Raw genomic sequence first — 19,729 nt, 5'->3', positions numbered from 1 at the left:
TTTTAAAGAGACACATGTCCTTACTGTGGTGCATTTGCCACTGAAGGTGGTGAATACAGCGAGAATATCATTTAAGCTAATTTAGATCAATCCACATATCATGACCAACAGTTCATCATCCATGGGACTCAATAAACTTCCTGTTGTTGTTGTTGTTTTTTGTTGGTTGGTTTTTGCCACCAACCCAACATTGCAAAAACCATGGCAGTGTGATGTGCCAGGCCACGAGGTATGGCTATGTTCTGCTTAGTAGGTCACAAGTTCATCTAGGGGATTTACCTCCACTATGAACCATCCTTCTTCAGCCACAAGTGTCAAAGGTGAAACAAATTTCCCCTTTTTATAGTAGAACCTGTCAGGAATGTCTTCTTTTCTGTAAACTGTCATGTGGGGCACATGTTTCAGCATGTTATATACCTGCAAAGAAATGAAAGTCAGGACATTTGGGCACCTATTTGCTACATGGCAGCATGCATTTATCACACAGAATGCAAAGCATTGATGTAAGAGAGGCTGCCAATTTTTAAGCAATGCAGATTGGACTCATCTGGGAAAACTCTTTGATCATTTTCTTACAAAAGCTGCCTCTGCAGAGTTCTTGTTCCATTTCCGCCCTGCTGTAAACAAAGAATTTTATTTTATTTCTGCCATTTTTTTTCTACTGCTAACATATCCAGAACTAGTATGTATGACGCATAGAAGTATTTCAGTTACCCAAACCCTGGAGGATATCTGGGGGATAATACAAACCTAGTGCAGATAGTGAAGCCCTTGTACACTCCCAGTGATCCCCTCCCATCTGATAACAGGAGGCCAACAACTTTTAAGACTTCAATGGATATGGAAAGGTGTAACTCTTCTTAAGATGCCCCTGTACTCTAAGGCTTCCAAACAGCCCTTAAAAGCAGATCACTGAAAACTGGTGCAGTAGGATAGCCTTGGAATTACAAAAGTGTATTCTGAATCACTAGTAGATATTATGGCCTTCCCAATTTCAGCCCTCCCCAAGTAGTATATGTAGGTATAGGGTAAAGGCAGGGGTCCCTGTTACCAGGCTGGCCCATGGGAGAATTTACCAGAAGGGAGGGAGGCACAGGCTACATCACTGGCAATGTGGCCATATCACTTCCAACACAGAAGGGAACTGATGTCATCACATAGGTGATGATGTGGCAATGCTTGGGTATTTGGGGGGAAACCCTGTGGTAAAATTGCTTCTTCCATAGAGTTTTTGCTCAAATACCACAGCATTGACACAGCATGAATGTAGAATGATGTAGATATGTTACTAGCAATGTCACCAGGGACTTCCTCCAGTAAATCCTGCCCCATTCCCCACCAGTCGCCAGGAGGGACTTGGCAGTTCTATGTAGGATAAAATATTGCAATAAAGCCGAAAAGAGAAGAAAGAAATGATTGTCATGAAAGATAAAAGGTGACTTTTTTCTTGCCTGAAGCTCCTTGTCTTTGGCTGGCCACAGATTTACCACAGGGCCTCGGTCCTTGACTTGTATAATATCACTCATGTTGATACAGTTTCTCAGCTCAATCAATTTTTCCATCCAGGAAATGTCCGTCATCCCATGATCAGAGAAAAGAATGACATTAAGGTTGTTCTGCAGGCCCTTTTCCTGTGAAGAGAGGGAACTCAGAGGCTTACAGTTTGAAAATTACGTAGTGCAGTCCCCCTTTTTTACTTTGGTAATCAGATTCACCCCACCTGCAAGGCCATTACTATGAGAAAATGTACAGTGGGAGTTAATCTCAACATGCACCTTCACCTTCCCTCAGCATGGCTCTTTTCAGTAAAGAGGCTAATTCTTTTAAAATAATTAATATTCAGGCCAGCCTTTCTCAATCTTTTTACCATGGAGAATCACCTGAAACATTCTTCAGGCATCAAGAAACCCTGGAAGTGATGTCAGCAGGCCACACTGCCCTGCCATGCCCCCAGAAATCATACATCACCAGAAGTGACATCACTCTGACACTCCCTCCAGATTTGTGGGCAGAACCATACCTGCCTTGTGATCTGGCTACCAGATTTGTTCACCACAGGGAGCCTGCAGTGGGAGACTGCAAAAACAAGGCTGCAGCAGACCTATCCCACTCCATCACTTCCACACTTGAAACAGGGCCAGGGCTAACATCTAGCAGTTCATTATTAATGTACCGCCCCCCAAAATAATGCAGGGGGTCCCAGAAGAAAGCAGGAACTAGCTCTTTCAGGAGGTGAAGGCTGGCAATATTTGGAGGAAGGAAGCAGGGGAGAAGACCCCCCCCCCCCGTGCAGCCCATGGTCCAACGCCAGGGAGCAGACTCATGTCAGCCTGAGAACTCATTCTTCCAGTTTCAGGTAAGCTGGGGCAGGGAGTGTGGGGCGCAAGGTGTGTTCATAAAAATCAGTGGACCTGGCAATCTTATCTTTGTTGTGATCATGAAAACCATACTATCTACTGAGAGGGAAAGTTTTTTGGGATGGCTTACACAGGTTTAAAGCAGAATAAGGCAAAAATAATATTAGAAGAAATATTAATATTAATAGAAATATTAATAGAAACTAAAACAAGATTACGAAAACAAACATTTACAAAACAGGACAAACCAGTTTTAACAGCCAAATGAAACAGAAACCTCACCAAATGAAATTATTTTCCCCTGATGCCTAAAACATAAGAGTAGGCGCTGAGCAAATGTGTGCAAAAAGGGAATTCTATAAACGGGGCAGTTTAGGAACTTCAGTAAGTGTTGATCATCCTGGGGGAAAGGACAGCTTCTGAGAAGTACTGACCTTGATTAACTTGGTCATATTGAGCAGTACATTGTCCACAGCTTTTAAAGCATTCCTCCTCTGGATAGACAAAGGACCATAGTGATGGCCTTCTACGTCGATTCTTTCATAATACACTGCTGCCATATCTGCTGTGCCTCTTCTGAAATGGAAACACAACAGAACGGTTGGGTAAGAAACAAGTATCCTACTGTTTTAGCATGTTTTTCAGGTCTGGCATTCAGACTGATATTTTATTTTTTTTAATGCTATCTGCTACCAGTTTTGCGGTCAAAGTGGGGATAGTGTTGCTGATGTCCCTGGCCAGGCACTGTGGTACGGCCACTAGGACAGGAGTAGTCAACCTGTGGTCTTCCAGATGTTCATGGACTACAATTCCCATGAGCCCCTGCCAGCTTTTGTAGTCTTTTTGATTGTCTTTTTGCCTGAGGAAAAGCTAGTTGGAACCAACCCATATACCCCCACTGTACCTCAGCATTTCAGGTTTTTCTAGCAGAAATATTTGGACTGTTTCCCACTGTTTCTCTTCCAGTTAAGATTATTTGTTGTTGTTATTGTTGTTAGGTGCGAAGTCATGTCCGACCCATCGTGTCCTAGATAACCCTTTCTAATCCTTCCAAACAGCCACTTTGAACATCCCTTGAGCATTCCTATTGACTTTTGTTGTCTTGTTGATTTAAATAAGTTATAATTTATCTTTCAGAAACTCTCCCAAAGTATCAAAAATGAATAACCAAGTCAGCAGCACTACAAATCCTAAAACTAGGAACCTATCATGAGTAAAAATATAATCTGTGAAGGATGGTCCAAAACCAGTATCTCAAAGTGAAAAGGGATAACTCCCAGCAGTTAGGAGTTGCAAGTGTTGCCTACAACATTTCTAATTGTGGAGAAATGTAGAGCAGAGTCTCTCCAGCTGTCCTGAGAATGCAGGTAGTCTTCTGTTGAAGGAAGTAGTTTATCATATACCTCTACCTCCAACCATCATTCTCCTCTCTTACATTTTATCCGATATGGTATAGAAGAAGAAGAGTTGGTTCTTATGTGCCGCTTTTTTTTACCCGAAGGAGGCTCAAAGCGGCCTTCCCTTTCCTCTCCCCACAACAGACACCCTGTGAGGTGGCTGAGGCTGAGAGAGCCCTGATACTGCTCTGTCAGAACAGTTTTATCAGCGCTGTGGCGAGCCCAAGGTCACGCAGCTGGCTGCATGTGGGGGAGCGTGAAATCAAACCTGGCATGCCAGATTAGAATATTAGAAGTTTTAAAGCAATTATTCCTCTTCTTCAAATGGAAAATCTCATTTCTCAAATGAAATGGATTTTACAGGATGTCTTCAGAAGCAGGCAACCATACTGCAAATGACAGTAGTCCAGCCTGGAATTCAACACAGTGTATGTGTAGTTGTGCAGCAGAAGAGAAGGAGGGAAAAGGCCAGGGCCTGGCAAGCCCAGCCTCCAGACCACCCTCCAGTGTTGTGTACCAGTTGCAGCAGTGGCATGCAGGGAGGGATGAGACCACCGCTCTAGCAGGCTGCTTCTAGCCACCCCAAGACCTTTTCTAGCCTCAGAGTCTCCTACTGTCACAAACTGCAGCCTCAGTGAGTGGCAGCCGTGCCTGTCGCCAGATCAAAGCTCACTGGGGAGTCCAACAGTTTGAATATCAGCCTAAGTGAATAAAGGGTGTATCTCTAGGTACCTAAACCTTCAGCAGTAATCTGAGATCAAGGAGAATGCCAAAATTAGAATCCAGCCCTTCCAGGGGAATGCAACTCCATCCAGCACAGGCTGAATCCATATAGACATCCAATTAATAATAACGAAGGAGATCTGTCAAGGCATAAAGGTTAACTTTATTAAGAATATGCATTTATATAGGTTTATGATCTGGAAACCATCTGTGGTGAATACTGAATGGCCTTTTCTAAAGAAGTATATAAAGACGCACTTGCTGTCATTATTTGGCACATCACAATAGTAACAACAAGTACAGGCAAATAATTATGAAACCTTATGCAGTGTTTGTGATTCAGCACTATTTAATCCATTAAATAACTTTATTTTCTGCTCAGGGAGAAGTAAACATTAATTTAGATTCTAAGGTCTAGATTTCTGCCCTTATCCAAAAAGCTGGGAGGGGCTTTCAAGAAAGTATGATATTACTATGTAATAAATGTCTATTTCCATTTTATACAAAAACAACATGAACAGTTCCATAATGTCTCCTTGAACAACTTCAAGGTACTCAAATGTCATGCTAGGCCAGGGGTAGTCAAACTACGGCCCTCCAGATGTCCATGGACTACAATTCCCAGAAGCCCCTGCCAACGAATGCTGGCAGGGGCTTCTGGGAATTGTAGTCCATGGACATCTGGAGGGCCGCAGTTTGACTACCCCTGTGCTAGGCAAAGTGAAAATATTTTAACTAATATATGATGACTGAGGTGTTGTTGTGGACCAGCCAGTTCCAGCAGAGCAAAGTGATGCAGAGGACTCCTTTAAGCAAGAGGCAGTCAGGCAGAGATGTGCACTTTGACTCGGTTTGGTTGCCTCAGCAGTCACCGAAGCCCGAGGTGGCATGTAGGAGGCCATCACCATGGCACGGAGAGGAGGGGTGGCAGTGGCAGCAGTGCACCAGCGGGCAGCTGCATGTGGCCACACACAGACCGGTGGCTGAAAAGGGCCTGGCTGTCCTAGTTTTAGACTGTCTGACGGTGGTTCTAGATTTTTATGCCATATTGCAATATTGCTGGAAACAACTTTGAACTGCAAAGTTAAGGTGATTACCTTTATGTCCCATTCCCTTCAGTCATAGCACTCAAGTTGGTGTACATAGAGTTCCCAAGACGTTGCTTGCCCAAGCACTGACAAGACTTAGACCTGCTTTGATTAGTGCCTTCCAACTCGACGCTGGGACAACAGCATAACAAAGAAAGGAATAGAGCCTGAAGATTTTTACCTCAAAGATTCAATAGCATTATTCACAGCACTGGAGAAATTGGCATCTGTTGGAACACTGTAGTATGGTAGGCAGTAGGTAGGCCTGGTTCCAAGGATTTCAACTTCACACCCTAATGAGAGAAATATTGGTAGTTATAGCTTATTCTGGTTTGTGGACTTTCAATGACTGAAATTAATCATGAGACTTGGGATAGAGGCAGACTTTTTGAAGGGTCCCTTCTCCTAGCTTGAGACATTCCCCTTGGTTATAGTAAAATGTAAATGTAAAGGTATCCCCTGTGCAAGCACCAGGTCATGTCTGACCCTTGGGGTGACGCCCTCTAGCGTTTTCATGGTAGACTCAATATGGGGTGGTTTGCCAGTGCCTTCCCCAGTCATTACCATTTGGTTATAGAATTTATGCCAAATCATTGTTAGAGCTGAAACTGACTGGAATAGATGAAGTTGAAATCACCCAGCAAATGGTTTAATATGAAATTCCAGATTTTTCTTTGAAATTGACTATCAATGATGTTTTCAGCCTTCAACAGTGGGATTTGTAGGATTAGAAGCTGTTTGATGAAATTCATGTTTTTTTTTAATTTGAGAAAATATACTGGATTTAATTTTTTAAGTTGGCATAGGCTATCATAATACTTTATAATATGCTTGCTTATCTCACTGTTTTCCTAGACTAGAAGCATAAGGACAACTCTCTCACTGGAACCAAAGCTTTGTGTTTAGATCTAGAGTACCTTACACTTCAGTTGCTTTTTTACATAGCATTTTTCTTTATGAGAATGGTATGTTGCACTGTTGTGTATATATCCCACAAGATGTTATTAAAGTCTTATAGAACACCCAATTATCTTTCTGTTACCTCAAACCTCTTGTAGAAGAATAGTTTCTCTGCCTATCTCCTTTCTCTGCCTTTTATGGACAGAAGCCAAGACTTGAAGGCTTCCAATAATGTTGTGGTTACCTTGCAACTCATACAAAGGTCCCTGAAAGAGTATTTGTTTCTTAGAATTACATGTACAGCTTACCACCATTTATTTTATTTTTCATATTTTCAAAGCCTTTCAGGTTTGTGGAAAGATCTACCTTTTATGTTCATAGCTCTTGTCTCCAGATTAAGTATCCTCATATTTGGCAATACTGAGAATTCTATACATTGATGACAACCTTAGAAAACAGGCCATTAAAAATAGAGAATCACCCTATATAGCAGCTACCTACATTTTTTCCAGATGATAGTTTTTTAAATAATTGAAAGCGGTAAGATAGGCACTCTATTCATTCCCTGTGTATTCTGTTTTGTCTCTCTGTTATCTATGGTCAAACATTTTTTGAAGCACAGCAGAAAACCCTGCAGAACCAGTGAAAAGAGATAGTGGGGACAACTAGTTTGGCAGCTAGTCACAGTTCTTAGCAACTATGACTTCTGACACACCATTTTCAATTATTTGTTTGTTGACTAAATGGTGAGTTTCCTGGAGGAAAGAATAATTTAATTTTAACATCATTTGAATCTCCAAATTGTGCCATTGGTATTATACCAGCTTTCTGGTTATAGCATTTTGGTATGCAGAATAAATTTTATTTTCCCTTTCTCTCTGCGTAATGTATGGTTTTCCAGATTATATATTTGACACTGTGACCTTAACTTCTGGCTTTTGCATATCTAAACATTGACTTAACAGTTAGATACTGAATGTCATAACAGATCTTTGAAAGCTGTGCAGTCCTTCTTAGGAGCTCCATAGGGCAATTTGCAGCATGAGGAAGAAAGGCTGAAGCTGCTTCTTCCTGCCTGCTTGGGTCACAAACAGAAAAGACCTGGTATCTTCCTGGGAGGCACAAAACTCCTGTCACATCACGGATGCAAAGTCTTTGTGCTATTCCCAACAAACCCAAGAATTTTGCAATGTGTAGGAGTGTAGAAGAATCCCCAAATCCATCAAAATTCCAAAACAATAGTATATACAATTGGTTTGGATCCCATGGAGGGCTTTACAAATTGAAGGGATTTCCATCCACGGGAGATTACTTTCTTGCCCCCACCATCCTGTAGCATCATATCATGCTCCCCACCCACTCTGCAGTGTCTCTCAGAACAGCACCAGGGGCAAGTTAGAATCCCTGAAAATTGCCTCTGCTGGCAGAACTCCTCCATGGGATCCAAGCCCTCCTTTATCCAAATAGTTATCTCTGGAAATTATCTCTGAATTCAAAGCTATCCTGAGCAAGTTCTTACAGTCCTTCAAGAAAATGCTGAAATTTTGCTTCCCACAGTGGCTAGCGGTTTGCGCCTTGAAAGGCTACAAGTAGGGGGGCAAACTATAGTCCTCCTCGGTTTTGCCACCCAACAGGTGGTGTATGTCCACAGTGACTTTCTAAACTCATTCTACAGAGCTGTCCGTCTGCTGCTCCCTCCTAGAAGTACCTCTGCATCCATGCTTGACCTAGAACAATCTTTGGCTAATTAGAGCAGGTGGCGAGGAGTACTATGTCATGTCATGTCCTTGCACATAAAAGTCCCAACTCACAATCTGAAGTGGTATAGTCCAGATGCTTGTCTACAATCTGATCTACCTGTCATTCGTTTCGTGTCGGAACTATTGCACATGAAATAGTCCACAAAACTCTGGCGTTTGCACAGAATGGTATAGTTTACTTGTACACAAACAACACCCTATTAGTATCATAGTTTGTACTTTCCCCTGTTATTTATGTGGCAATGTGTATGTTTTTCATCCCTTTCCTTTTCCTTTCAAAAATAAAATATTTTGCGTGATCAGAATATTGGTAATCCAAACTGTTATCTCTATTTTTCATACATCTTTGGTGACCTTAAGATTTTCAAGAAGATTTTAAGAAATGTTGACATGGCCTTGATTTTGCAGGAATAGATAGTGGTGCAAAGGTTTATGACCGAGTTCCAGAGATTTACACCTAGTTATCACCAAAAACCACAACAAAAAAGTAGATCAGATTACATTTCTTTTGCATATGGGTATGTGGCTTTGGCATATATAGGTGACTGAAGAAAATTTTTTTTAGATTTCCCAATCCAGCAAAGTACTATACATGCACAGAAGATAAGGAATGGTGTGCATGAACAATGCTATGCAAGCAGTTCCTTCCCTGTAGCTGCTGAAGCTCTATGCTCTGGTTGGTTTTAAAAACCTGCAATCCCTCCAGTCAGCTGTTTGAGAAAGAGGGCTCTTGATTCTGGTGTGCTTCATCATTTCCTCTTACCTTCTGAAGAGTTGTGTTCCGTGCATGCTCTGTTAGTTCACAGTCAGAGCAATGTGTGATAAACTTCAATTCATAACTGTTAAAAATAATCCCATGTAGTGCTGGCACATAGTGCTGGGTTCCATGATACTAACCAGGCCAATAGTACATGAAGACCTTCCGCTTTGCTTTCATCATAGTGACCCACAGTGGCTCAGATCCATCCCACCAAAGAGGCAATAAACTGTCTTGATTCACGCCAATATCAAAAGACTTATTGGTAGCTGCGTCCCACATATAGTTGCCAATCATTTGATGGACCTCACAATGGCGACCTGGAAGGCAAAAGAGTTATCTTATATTCTGTAGCAAGGCAGTAATATTTCTATTCTGTTTTCAAATCTTAGTGAAAGAACAGATGCTCTCATTGTGAGGATACTAGGTAGTGATTGTTAGTGAGACTTTGCAAAAGAGACAGCTAAAGGAATAAAGGTTAAAATGACATGAAGACTTTGGGTTGCTGGAGTTGATTTGTCTGTTTCCCAGAGTTGGAATATGCAAGATTTGCAGTGTGCAAGATGGAGTGGAATACCAAGAGTGTCTGTAGAGGCATTGGATAGGGACGATTTTCAAATTATCTCCTCAGTGTCCTGATTAGCTCAACAGGGACTTCCTGCTCTTTTGAATATACTTCTCCCTGCTTACCTCCAGAACATTTGAAGAATGACTGCAGCTAGCTAGGTAGTTGGATCTCTCTTTCTTTCTATATATAGTTGTTTCTCTTCATAAATAAAACCTATTTTATTCTTTAAGCAGCCTGGTGCTCTGTTCTCTCTGTATATTCAAGCCCTGCCAGCAAATAGGAGAAAGATAATATGTTCTCATCAGCCATTGTTGAGACTCTCTAAAGCAAGTGAAGAAAAGTTAAGGCTGTATTAACTTGAATGAAAGTCTTTTTGTACATCCTAATACAAATCTGATTGACTCCTAGATCTACAAGTCTATTTCAGCACCAATGAGTTAAACACTAGATAAGTTGCCACTGTGTTCTTATTTTTAAAAAAAACTGGAAAAAAAACTGTTTGCTGCAGGGAATTGATGAGGTAAGAGATGTGGCTTGCAGACATGCTGAGTTCTTTCCCCAGGTTCAGACCTGGAGAGGAAAAAGTGGAGTGGATTCAACCACCAAGTAGTCTTTCTCCAACTTAAATAACTGTTCCTCCAGTGGAAGAGGGCTCTTTAGATTGGAGATGGCTTCAGACTTGAGCCAAAAGGAAAAGTGAGGTATAAATAAACAAACTTTGCTCAGTAGAGTGGTAAGATAGGGTAAGTTTGGACTGTAGAATATTGAGGAAGCTTCTGAACCAGCTATGCTATAAATGCTTTTTAGATGTTTAATTAAATATTTTAACTGCTATCATTTTGCTGCATAGCAAATGTATGTAACATGTGAATGCAATGCAGTCCTTTGTTGTGATTAATGAGTATGTGAAACAGAAAGCAAAAATCTGTTTGGATGCTCAAGGTACTGTTTGTTCAGTCTCCTTGTTTTGGAAACCACAGAGCATGCCATTCCAGTTTTGAGGCTATTTCACATTTTAAATGCTGAGCTACATGGTGAAGTAGCTTACATACCAAGCTGTGTGGAACCGAGTGTTGATTTACGCAATAGCTGCTCTAAAATACACGCTCTCAGAATTTTTTTTTTCATGAAAGACAATGATGGCATAAATGGTAGAATCCCTTGCAAATAAACACGGCCACCATTTTACCTAAAGGCCACTGATTGTGGTTGTGGGGGAGCTGCAGGCCGGAAGAGGAGGGTGGGCCCAGCTGGAAGCCAGATGGTGGCCAGTGGTCCCTGCCAGCCCCTCATGCCAGTATCTATCTCCAGTGCCTGGCTCTTAGGAGGCAGGGCTTGTGTGTGTGTGTGTGTGGGGGGGGATTATCCAGAAATTATCTCCTCCCTCTGCCATGCCGCATCCCACCCTTCCCATCCCTATATTTTTCCGTCAAGCCACACTGCGTTATTTCCAGCAGTTTTCTGCCTTTGGTAATGTGTTTTATTTTATGTCCTTGCATTGTAATATAATGCTGTCTTCAAAGCTGGCAGTTGTTAGGCATTGGGATGGATCCTTTTGGGGTTGAACTCCATAAGAGGCTGTGTGGATGTTGAGCTGCAGTGCCATCTCTGGGAAGGAGAGGGCGTCTGGCTTGCATTTCTGGGTAGCAGATGGTAGCCAGTAGAGGCTGACACCTGCTGCGTTCCCTAATGTCTGCCACCTCCCATTGGCCTAGCAAGCCTGGAGGTCCAGTGGATTCTGACCTGTACATCACTCGGTTTCCCCAGTGACGGGCTGCTGGTTAAGGGACTTCCTTGTGGTTGGCTGGCCACAAGATAGCAGGATCCACCCATGTAATGTCCACACTCATTTGCATGACAATAAAGCTGTAGCCAAATTTTCATGGATAATATGGTGTGTGTCCTTTTTAAGGCCCAGGAACATGTTCCCCCCCCCCTTCCATGCAATTGATTTTATTGCCTTCTTCAGACCTATATTTTATTTATGGGTGGCCTCTCTTCTGAAAGCACTTGTGGCAACGTACAGTATCTATTTTTTAAAAATCCTGTCATAGAATGCCATTAAAATACTAACATCCTTAAAAGTATACTATAGCAATAACATCTAAATCCAAAATCATAATTAAAGTAATATTTAAAAAATAGCAATCATTTTCAAGGACTGCAAAATCATTAGGTGCATGTTACCTTTTCCTGGAACAGTTTTCACCATTGCCTCCTCAAGACTCTCTTTACAGCCCTGCTAGAGAAGCAGAAGTAATTGGCTGCAGCTGCATTGTCGAGGACAGATGTTACGAAGGGCCTCTGTCTAAGGTGCTGATCTCCCAGAGGAGGAGTTTTCACCTGCCACTCTCCTCCCCAATCCAAAGTCACTGCTGAAGTAACAGTTGCTAGACACTGTCGCCCCATGCAGTGCCAAGGCAGATTGCTCTGGGACCTTCCTGCTAGGATGCTTGTAAATGTGCTCAGCAGAATGGAAATCCATTACTTTGCTTATGGACTAGTTCTTGGGATAAAGAGATATGATGGTGTTCTGACCTACATATGTGCCATCAAGTAGTGGTGATCCCAGCAAGGGTCTTTTAAGGCAAGAAAGAAGCAGAGGTGGGGTTTTTTTTACTCAGATCCCCAAATATATACCTACTTCATATTTATTCTGCATTCTAGTGCACTTTAAACAGGGTAAATTTACCCTCCCTGTCATCCAGTACGTCATTTTTTCCAAGTTGGGCATGAGTGCTTTGCCTCCCTTGGTTTACGATCCTGTCCCTTGTTCTTGCCATTTCCACTGGCAAAAGGACTCACAATTGCAGCCCACTTTATCAACATGTATAATTTGGTTGTGCTGACTGGTCTGTGTATTATTGTTATATTGGCAAACTCTGGCAGGGGCTCCTGGGAATTGTAGTCCATGGACATCTGGAGGGCCGCAGTTTGACTACCCCTGTTATATTGGTGTCATGCCTCAGAACAAATTTAGAATCCAGTGGCACCTTTATGGACATATTTATTGTACTCAAAATGTCTCCCATATAATTCAGTCTCAAGGGAATAAGAACAAATCCAAATTGCTATTTTTCCTGTTTATCTCCGAAACCTGTTTCATTAGACTGAACATTTTCATTAGACTGTATGTTAAACATTTTCATTAGACTGTATGTTAATTTATTCTCATACTTTGCCTATAAGTATGAACTACTTCCATTCCATCATATTGTACCTGAGGAAGTGTTTGTGCTCATGCAAACTCATGCCTTGAACAAAACTTTTGTGGTCTTAAAGGTGCCATGGACTCTACATTTGTTATACCTCATAAGCATGACCCTAGAAATAAAGTAGTTAAAGAAATAGGCTTAAGGAAAGAAAACCCCAAGAATATAGTGACCCAGCTGCTGCAATTGATCTGACCTTCGGTCACCAGTTGCCAAGTCCTTCATCAACTCACACAGGCTACCGTGACAACTTTTTAAACCATCTTTTTTAAAAAAAACCACATTCCCACTGGAGTATTCCATCCCCATGTATCCTCTCCACTTCAGCATCAACAGCCTCTCCCATCTCTCTGAAAAGTCCTTTTTAACACATCTTCCTGCTGCTGTAACCTTCCTGATTACACTTCATTGCCTTTGACAAGCAAGGCCAGGGAGTTCCTATTTTCAAGCTCCAGTCAACCTAGATGTAATGTGGTGCAGGTTAAAGAGCTATTGACCCTTTATAGAAAACAGGGGAAAGTACTTCTTTATTACTTTCTTTTTGAGTGCATCAATTCTCTGGGTGCTTGACCGAAAGAGCATGTTTTTTGTTTTGTTTTTTAAGTTGGCTTGTGCCTTCTTTACCTGAGATGATAATCTTCTGTGGCAGTCGAGAAAAGGAATCTTCACAGCAAAGTATTAACAGAGGGTTGGGATGAGGGATGAAGAAAGGCTGCCTGAGCAGTAGACTACTTTTACACCTCTTGGTTTGCAAAGCCCTGTCACAAAATGTTAGCACATCTGTGAAATTTAACTATCATTTATGAATCAACCTCATCTTCCCAGTGATATTTCTTGGGGGGAAAGGAATCATAAATACCATAAGTGTATACCAGTATTGTTGTGCTTTCCCCCAATGAATCCTACAAGTTGCAGTTTGGTGGCAGTGGGAAGCATTCTTTATTTAATATCCTCCTTACGGACCCACATTTCCCAGAGTTCCCTTGGGCGTAGAAATGACAACTGAATCACTTAAACCTCGGGTGTTGACATCACCTTAGCCTCTCCTCAAAGTCTCATCCATGTTGTATTCCTGCTGCCATGTCCAATTATGTCACCTAACTTTCAGAATTAAAAGGTGATGAGATCACTGCTAAGTACTCATCAGTTATAGGAAGGCCTTGAATAATCTAGGTCAGGTAATCCACTATTGTTCCTCAGCCTGCAACCTCTTTGAAATCAGCCAAGGACTCCAGCTCTTCAGTCATAATAATGATCATGCAATTCATCAATTAGCAATATTAGAAGTTCTGGATGTGCAAAAGATACATTTCCTGGAGCAAGGATAAGAGAAAAGACGGGTTGTATGGACAGGCAAGACACTAGAGCATTTGCTGATGTCTCTTTTGTGAGGGCCATGGGGGAAAGTAAGTGAAGAAATGACAAACCTTTTGCTTGTTATCTTCCCTTGCTCAATAGGTCAAAAGCCTTGAGTGTACAAAAGAATGAGTGAATTTGTGCTTCAGGCATAGAATCAGGGAGCTGGGCTAAATTGACATACCTTCATTTGGCTGCCATTCCCATGTAGGTTTTTTTATTGATTTATTCCAAGTAATCTGATTATCCCAAACTGGAGATCTCCTGGGATTACAATTGACCTCCAGGGATACAGATGGCTGCTTTGGAAAGTAGATTTTACAGCACTATAGTCCCTCCCTCCTCAGGCTCCACTTCCAAAATCTCCAGGTATTTCCCAACCTAGAGCTGGCAAACCTTGAAACTATTTCAATTAGACCCTCTTTTAGGGGGTTGTAGATGAGAAGGTAGCTAGAGGATAGCATTACATCTGTAGAAGAACTGCTAAATGTTTCATTTATAAGTGATAGTAACAATTTTCCAATCCACTTAAACATTGCCCATTAAAAAGAATGTACCCCCCCCCCAAAAAAAAACCCTTCTAAACTAAAATGCCTCAATGTTGGTAATTTCTGAGATTGCCAGTATTCAGTACTCAGGGACACAACAACTGGGTTAGGTGGTCAACTTTAGCAGCAACTTTTATTTCTAGTTCCTCGGAGTTAAAAGTGTGTTGTAAGATGCTTTGAATTCATTGCCATTCCCTTTAGCCATAGCTCATATTAAAGAGAACAGAGATTTCTGACTCAGATTTGTTTAATATGTATTTATCTTTTTGTGCATTTATGCCCACTCTTGGCTCAGTGCTGTCCTGCTTTGGTACACATTTTAGGTGGGCCTATCGTTCCACATAGTGGCTCCCTTATTCATGCCATGAACTATCTCCGTGGTCTGCAAACAGTATTGCCAGAGGGTGTTTCTGGGGAGCAGATGGGGACAATAGTCTTGATCAAGACATTGTGTGATGACTGTCCAAACGGGGAAAAAAACAGGAAATGCCACAGCAAAATTCATCAGGTACTAACTTGCTCCCTAAGAATCACAGAAGTCTGTTTTCCCATTTAAGTTTGTCCATACACAATAAGAAGGTAGTGCATTTTCTCTCTAACTGATTTTATAGTTACGTTGCCCTTTTGTGTTTTTTAAGAAGGAAATTTCAAAAGTACTTTTAAAAACGACTGTTGTCACTTCATGACAGATCAAGAAGCAAAACATGGGGAGGGGGAGAACCTGATGATGTAGTAGTTAGACATTAGTCAGTGGTTGGCTCTTGTCATCCTTTTTTGCATGCCCAGGGAAATGCCAACTGTCCTTTGTGATCAGGACGTGAATTTCTTCCAGACCAGACAGGCCAGGGATTCTGGTTTTGAAGGGGCATCATCTGGGCATGGAATTGAGGTCACTGTGGGTGGGCAGGTAGTTGTGAATTGCCTGTATTCTGCAGGGGGTTGGTCTAGGTGTCCCTCCAACTCTATGATTCTATGACAGTCTTTCTCAACTTTATTTTACAGTTGAGAGCCCCCTGAAACATTCTTCAGGCTTCAAGAAACTCCAGAAGTGCTGCAATCATGCAAATTATGGTTAGTTAGCATAGCTGTGTCCCTGCCCACCTGGGCCCCCTCCCCTTTCCACCCCTCCAGGCTCATCATTGGCCATTTATTCACTTAAATGTGAATAAATAAATAAATTTTGGGAGGGAGTCAACATGACCATATATGCTCATATCACCCAATAAATATTTAACAAATTTTAAAAATATATAAACCATTAATTAACCCCCATCCATTTGGGAAACCCTTCCAGGGCTGTCAAGAAACCCAGGATTTCATGAAGCCCTGGTTCAGTTTCAGCCCAGGATCAGGGAGACCCAAGGTCAAATCTCCAGAAGCTTGCAAAGTGACCCTGGCCTGGTCACTCTCTCTCAGTTTGACCTACTTCACAAGTTTGCTGTGAGGATAAAAGGGACGGAAGGTGGGCAATGTTCTAAACTCCTCTAGTTCTCTATTGGAGAGAAAATTAGTCTATTGATGGATGAACAAACAACAATGAACAAAAATTGGGGAGAAAATTACGTAGCTAGCTATTATTTCTACAGTTGTTGTTAATTGCCAATAATATTACAGTAATGTCTAAATTCCAGGTTCTGAACAGGCAAGAAACTAGGGGGAAGTGCTAGATAGTATTAATCTACTAAGTGTAATCTTCATGTTTGCATTTTTAATTTGTTAAACATTTATCAGGTGATACGAACATATAGGTCATGTTGACCTGCCTCGCCTCCTCCCAAAATGGCCAATGATAGGCCTGGAGAGGGCAGGAAGGGGAGGGACCGCAAGTGGGTGTATACACAGCTATGCTTCCCAACCATAATCTTCAAGATGGTGCCACTTATGGGGTTTCTCGAAACCTGCAGAATGTTTCAGGGGTTTCCCAATGGTAAAAAGTTGAGAAAGGCTGGTCTAATTCAATATAAGGCGGCTTCACATGCTCACAATTATGAGAGTTTGACAGTCAATCTATTAACGGTCATGTGGAGCCATAACATTATGTTTATTGTTTTTCAGCTTACCAGTGGCACACTGTCTCTGTGTATGGAGGCTAAATGCTGTTGAGATTCTCATGCTCCATTTGTCTAATGCCCTTTTGAAGCCACCTCCTCTAATGTCTACCTGATGTGGCAGTGAATTCAGTGAATGAGTTATGAACTGAAGAAATGACATTTTTTGTCTTTCACTTATTTTGTGACCTCAAATTCCATGATTATAAGGGGAAGATAATTGTGTCCCTCAAATCCCTGTCACTATGCATAGTTTTATAAACCTTTGTCATGTCACTAGCTGTCTTCCCCCCTCCCCCAAACAAAAAAACTCGTGCTAACGCTTTTGCCTTTTTTGCATAATTTATTATTTTAAGCAGCACTGAATAACTGGTGGGAAAGCAGGATGAAACGATTTAAATAATTAACAAGTAAGGCTGCAGTCATGCAGAAATTTGTTTGACAGCAAGTCCCTTTGAATAAAATGAACCTGCTTCTGTGAAACATGTCCCAGGATTGGCCTGCGCATGTATCAGGAGGAGTCTCCTATACACTGCTAGGCTTCTAAAGTGAGAGAGAAAATGTTTTTGCTGGAAAGCAAACTGGGGGGGGGGGGGAGGTGCAGAAAGGTGGGCTGCTGTGACAACTAATAAATCCCAGATATGAAATTCAAGAGAGAGCCTATACATTTGTCTTGAGGAAAGAGTTGTCCTGCTGTACAACAATTTATCAGCTGAATGTCTGAGCACATTTCCTTTGTTTGTATTACATTTCTTTCTCGTGCATTCCAGCTATATAATGACCAAGTAGGAAAGTGAACTTTGGAAACATGACATGTTACAATTCATGAACTGCTCACTCTGTAGGTGGTCTGTTAAAGCTATTGCAGTTTCTCTGAGGTTTTGGTACTTCATGAGCAGCCGAATGAGTGTTTAACTGCCTGATCATAAAGTTTATTGTCATGTGATAAGGAAAACCCACCCCAGCTTCAGGACAAACCCACAAGGTATAATGTTATGCTATTTTGAAAGGAGGTTCTATGATGCTGGTCTTGTACGCACAAACAATGGGAGAAATGCTTTCAACATAAACCTTTACAAGTATGCTTTTACCCTAACATTTTATAATTTAAAAAAATCATAATTCCTCACAATGAAAAATTCCTGCCTTTGGCATATCTTGAAATTGTCATGCCTGGATGCTTGATTAAAAAAAAAAATTCATTTGGAAGATATGTCACACAGTATACTTTTGAGTGTACAGCAATTTAAATTCATGCAATTTAAATTATCCATTTTCATTCTCTATTGCAACAAACAATATCTAAAAAAAGAGAACAATGATCCCTGTCCCAAGACAGTTCTTAATTTTTTCATTTAAAATAATTACAAAGTTTGGTTTGTATGAGTTTAAAAAGGATCTCTGGTCCCATTAAATTTACAAATCTCTTCCTGCAAGGTTGAGCATTCATTTTCAGCCATAAACAAAATGGTTCAATCACTCAGCACAATCCTTTGATGGAGAATGAGCCAGATGAGGGGAAAAAACACTCTTGAGTTGGATTTCTGCCACTACTGATACAACTTTCCTCTGGGGCAAGGACCTTCTGCTGATTCAAGAGTGTAGTCAGGGGAAAGTTCCCTGTGCCAGACGAAAGGGCCCTAATTAGCCAAACCAATCTGCAGGATTCATCCTGATGCATCCTAGGCTCATGTAATTATCTTTGCTTGTGCCAACCATTATACTTTGAAAGAGGAAGCCATGCCAGCACATGGCTTATAATATAGAGCACTGCTAAGAATCCTCTGGTGAGATTTCGCCAGGGTGGAGCTTTGAAATGAACTGTCTAACAATATTACATGAAACTTGCTTTCATGATAATAAAACGAAGTAACAGGACAGATCTCCAGTTCAAATTGTACCATGCCTAGTCCAGCCATGCCTTTTTAACATCCCTTGAATGCTCATCAGAGAGGTTTGTCTATATGCATCCCCTCAGGGTTACAGAAGCCAGTGACCTTATGTGTTTGGCAACTATCAAAAGCTACCAGCTCTCTTAAAAGTGTCCCAATGAGAAAGTGAAAGAGCGTACTCACCAGTCATCAGGGTGTAGTAGTTTGGGTAGGAAAGGCTAGGAAAATCTGGGGTCAGGTAATCCACTTTCACACCATTGTTGACAATCTCTTTGAAACCAGGCAAGGACTCCAGAGCTTGGTCATTGATGTAATCGTGGCGGAGCCCATCAATCAGGAACAGCAGGAGCTTCCGATGTGCAAGGGATGAGCTGGCCAGGACCATGACAAAGAGGAAAGAGAGGGCCGTGTGCTTTGCCATACCGGGGGCTGCAGAGGGACCCCTCCAGACCGTGTTCGGCACCGTCTGTCTCTTTCTGCTGTCACTCTGAAGGAGGCAGGCGTCTGAAGCTGCTCTCAAGGGCTGGCCCTCACTTGGCTGGTTTGGTTCCAAAGTTTAAAGGTACAGCTGCACAGGCTGCAACAAGCAGACTTGAAAAGTTACTTTCTAACTGCTGTGATATTGTGAACTTTGTCTGCTAGGATGATGCAGGTGAGAGTCATTTAGCGATCGCTAGCTGGGGACTGGGGGCAAAGATAGTGCATTGTGTTTAGTCAGCTGGCTCCCAGATACCCAAATAGCAGACAGAGAAATAATATAGTCCTTTCAGTATCCCGAATGACAGATTTTTTTCAGCTCGCTGAGGTTATGGTTAAATGTGAAATCAAAACAAAAGCTTTTTCTTAATTTTGTTTGGCTGTTGCACCTTACCTTTCCAAAAAATGAACTGATATAATTTTAAGAAGAAAGTGGGATACTTTTATTTCAGTTTTTTAGAACTTTGGCTGTAAAGATGTGTTGCAGAAATATATCAATCTGAAGGTTTAAAAAATGTATATCAAGTTAAAATGTATTTTAATTGTACCTTAAGGGTTTAAAAGGATTATCTAGTGGCTGTTGTGAGTCAGCCAGTTGCCTCTGAGGATGAGGAGACAGAGGGATCAGGAGCTGCACCTGTGGAAT

General features: G+C 41.6%; 1 protein-coding gene across 1 annotated transcript in view; it reads right to left on the bottom strand.

Annotated features, from left to right (window-relative positions):
• ENPP6 (ectonucleotide pyrophosphatase/phosphodiesterase 6) overlaps positions 1-19,176 on the bottom strand; it is a 28,344-nt gene extending 9,168 nt beyond the window's left edge. The window contains exons 1-6 of the mRNA XM_077302285.1: positions 18,790-19,176; positions 9,123-9,302; positions 5,747-5,858; positions 2,792-2,933; positions 1,452-1,631; positions 280-417 (exon numbers count right to left, since the gene is read on the bottom strand). Coding sequence (XP_077158400.1) covers positions 280-417; positions 1,452-1,631; positions 2,792-2,933; positions 5,747-5,858; positions 9,123-9,302; positions 18,790-19,027 — 990 coding nt within the window. The 5' untranslated portion in view covers positions 19,028-19,176. The remainder of the gene's footprint in view (positions 1-279; positions 418-1,451; positions 1,632-2,791; positions 2,934-5,746; positions 5,859-9,122; positions 9,303-18,789) is intronic.
• Positions 19,177-19,729: the final 553 nt, after the last annotated feature.

This window comes from Paroedura picta, chromosome 10, assembly GCF_049243985.1.
Source record: "Paroedura picta isolate Pp20150507F chromosome 10, Ppicta_v3.0, whole genome shotgun sequence".
In the NCBI taxonomy this organism is placed as follows: Eukaryota; Metazoa; Chordata; class Lepidosauria; order Squamata; family Gekkonidae; genus Paroedura; species Paroedura picta.
Note: the sequence above shows the minus strand (reverse complement) of the source record. Positions and strands in the feature narration are given on the sequence as shown.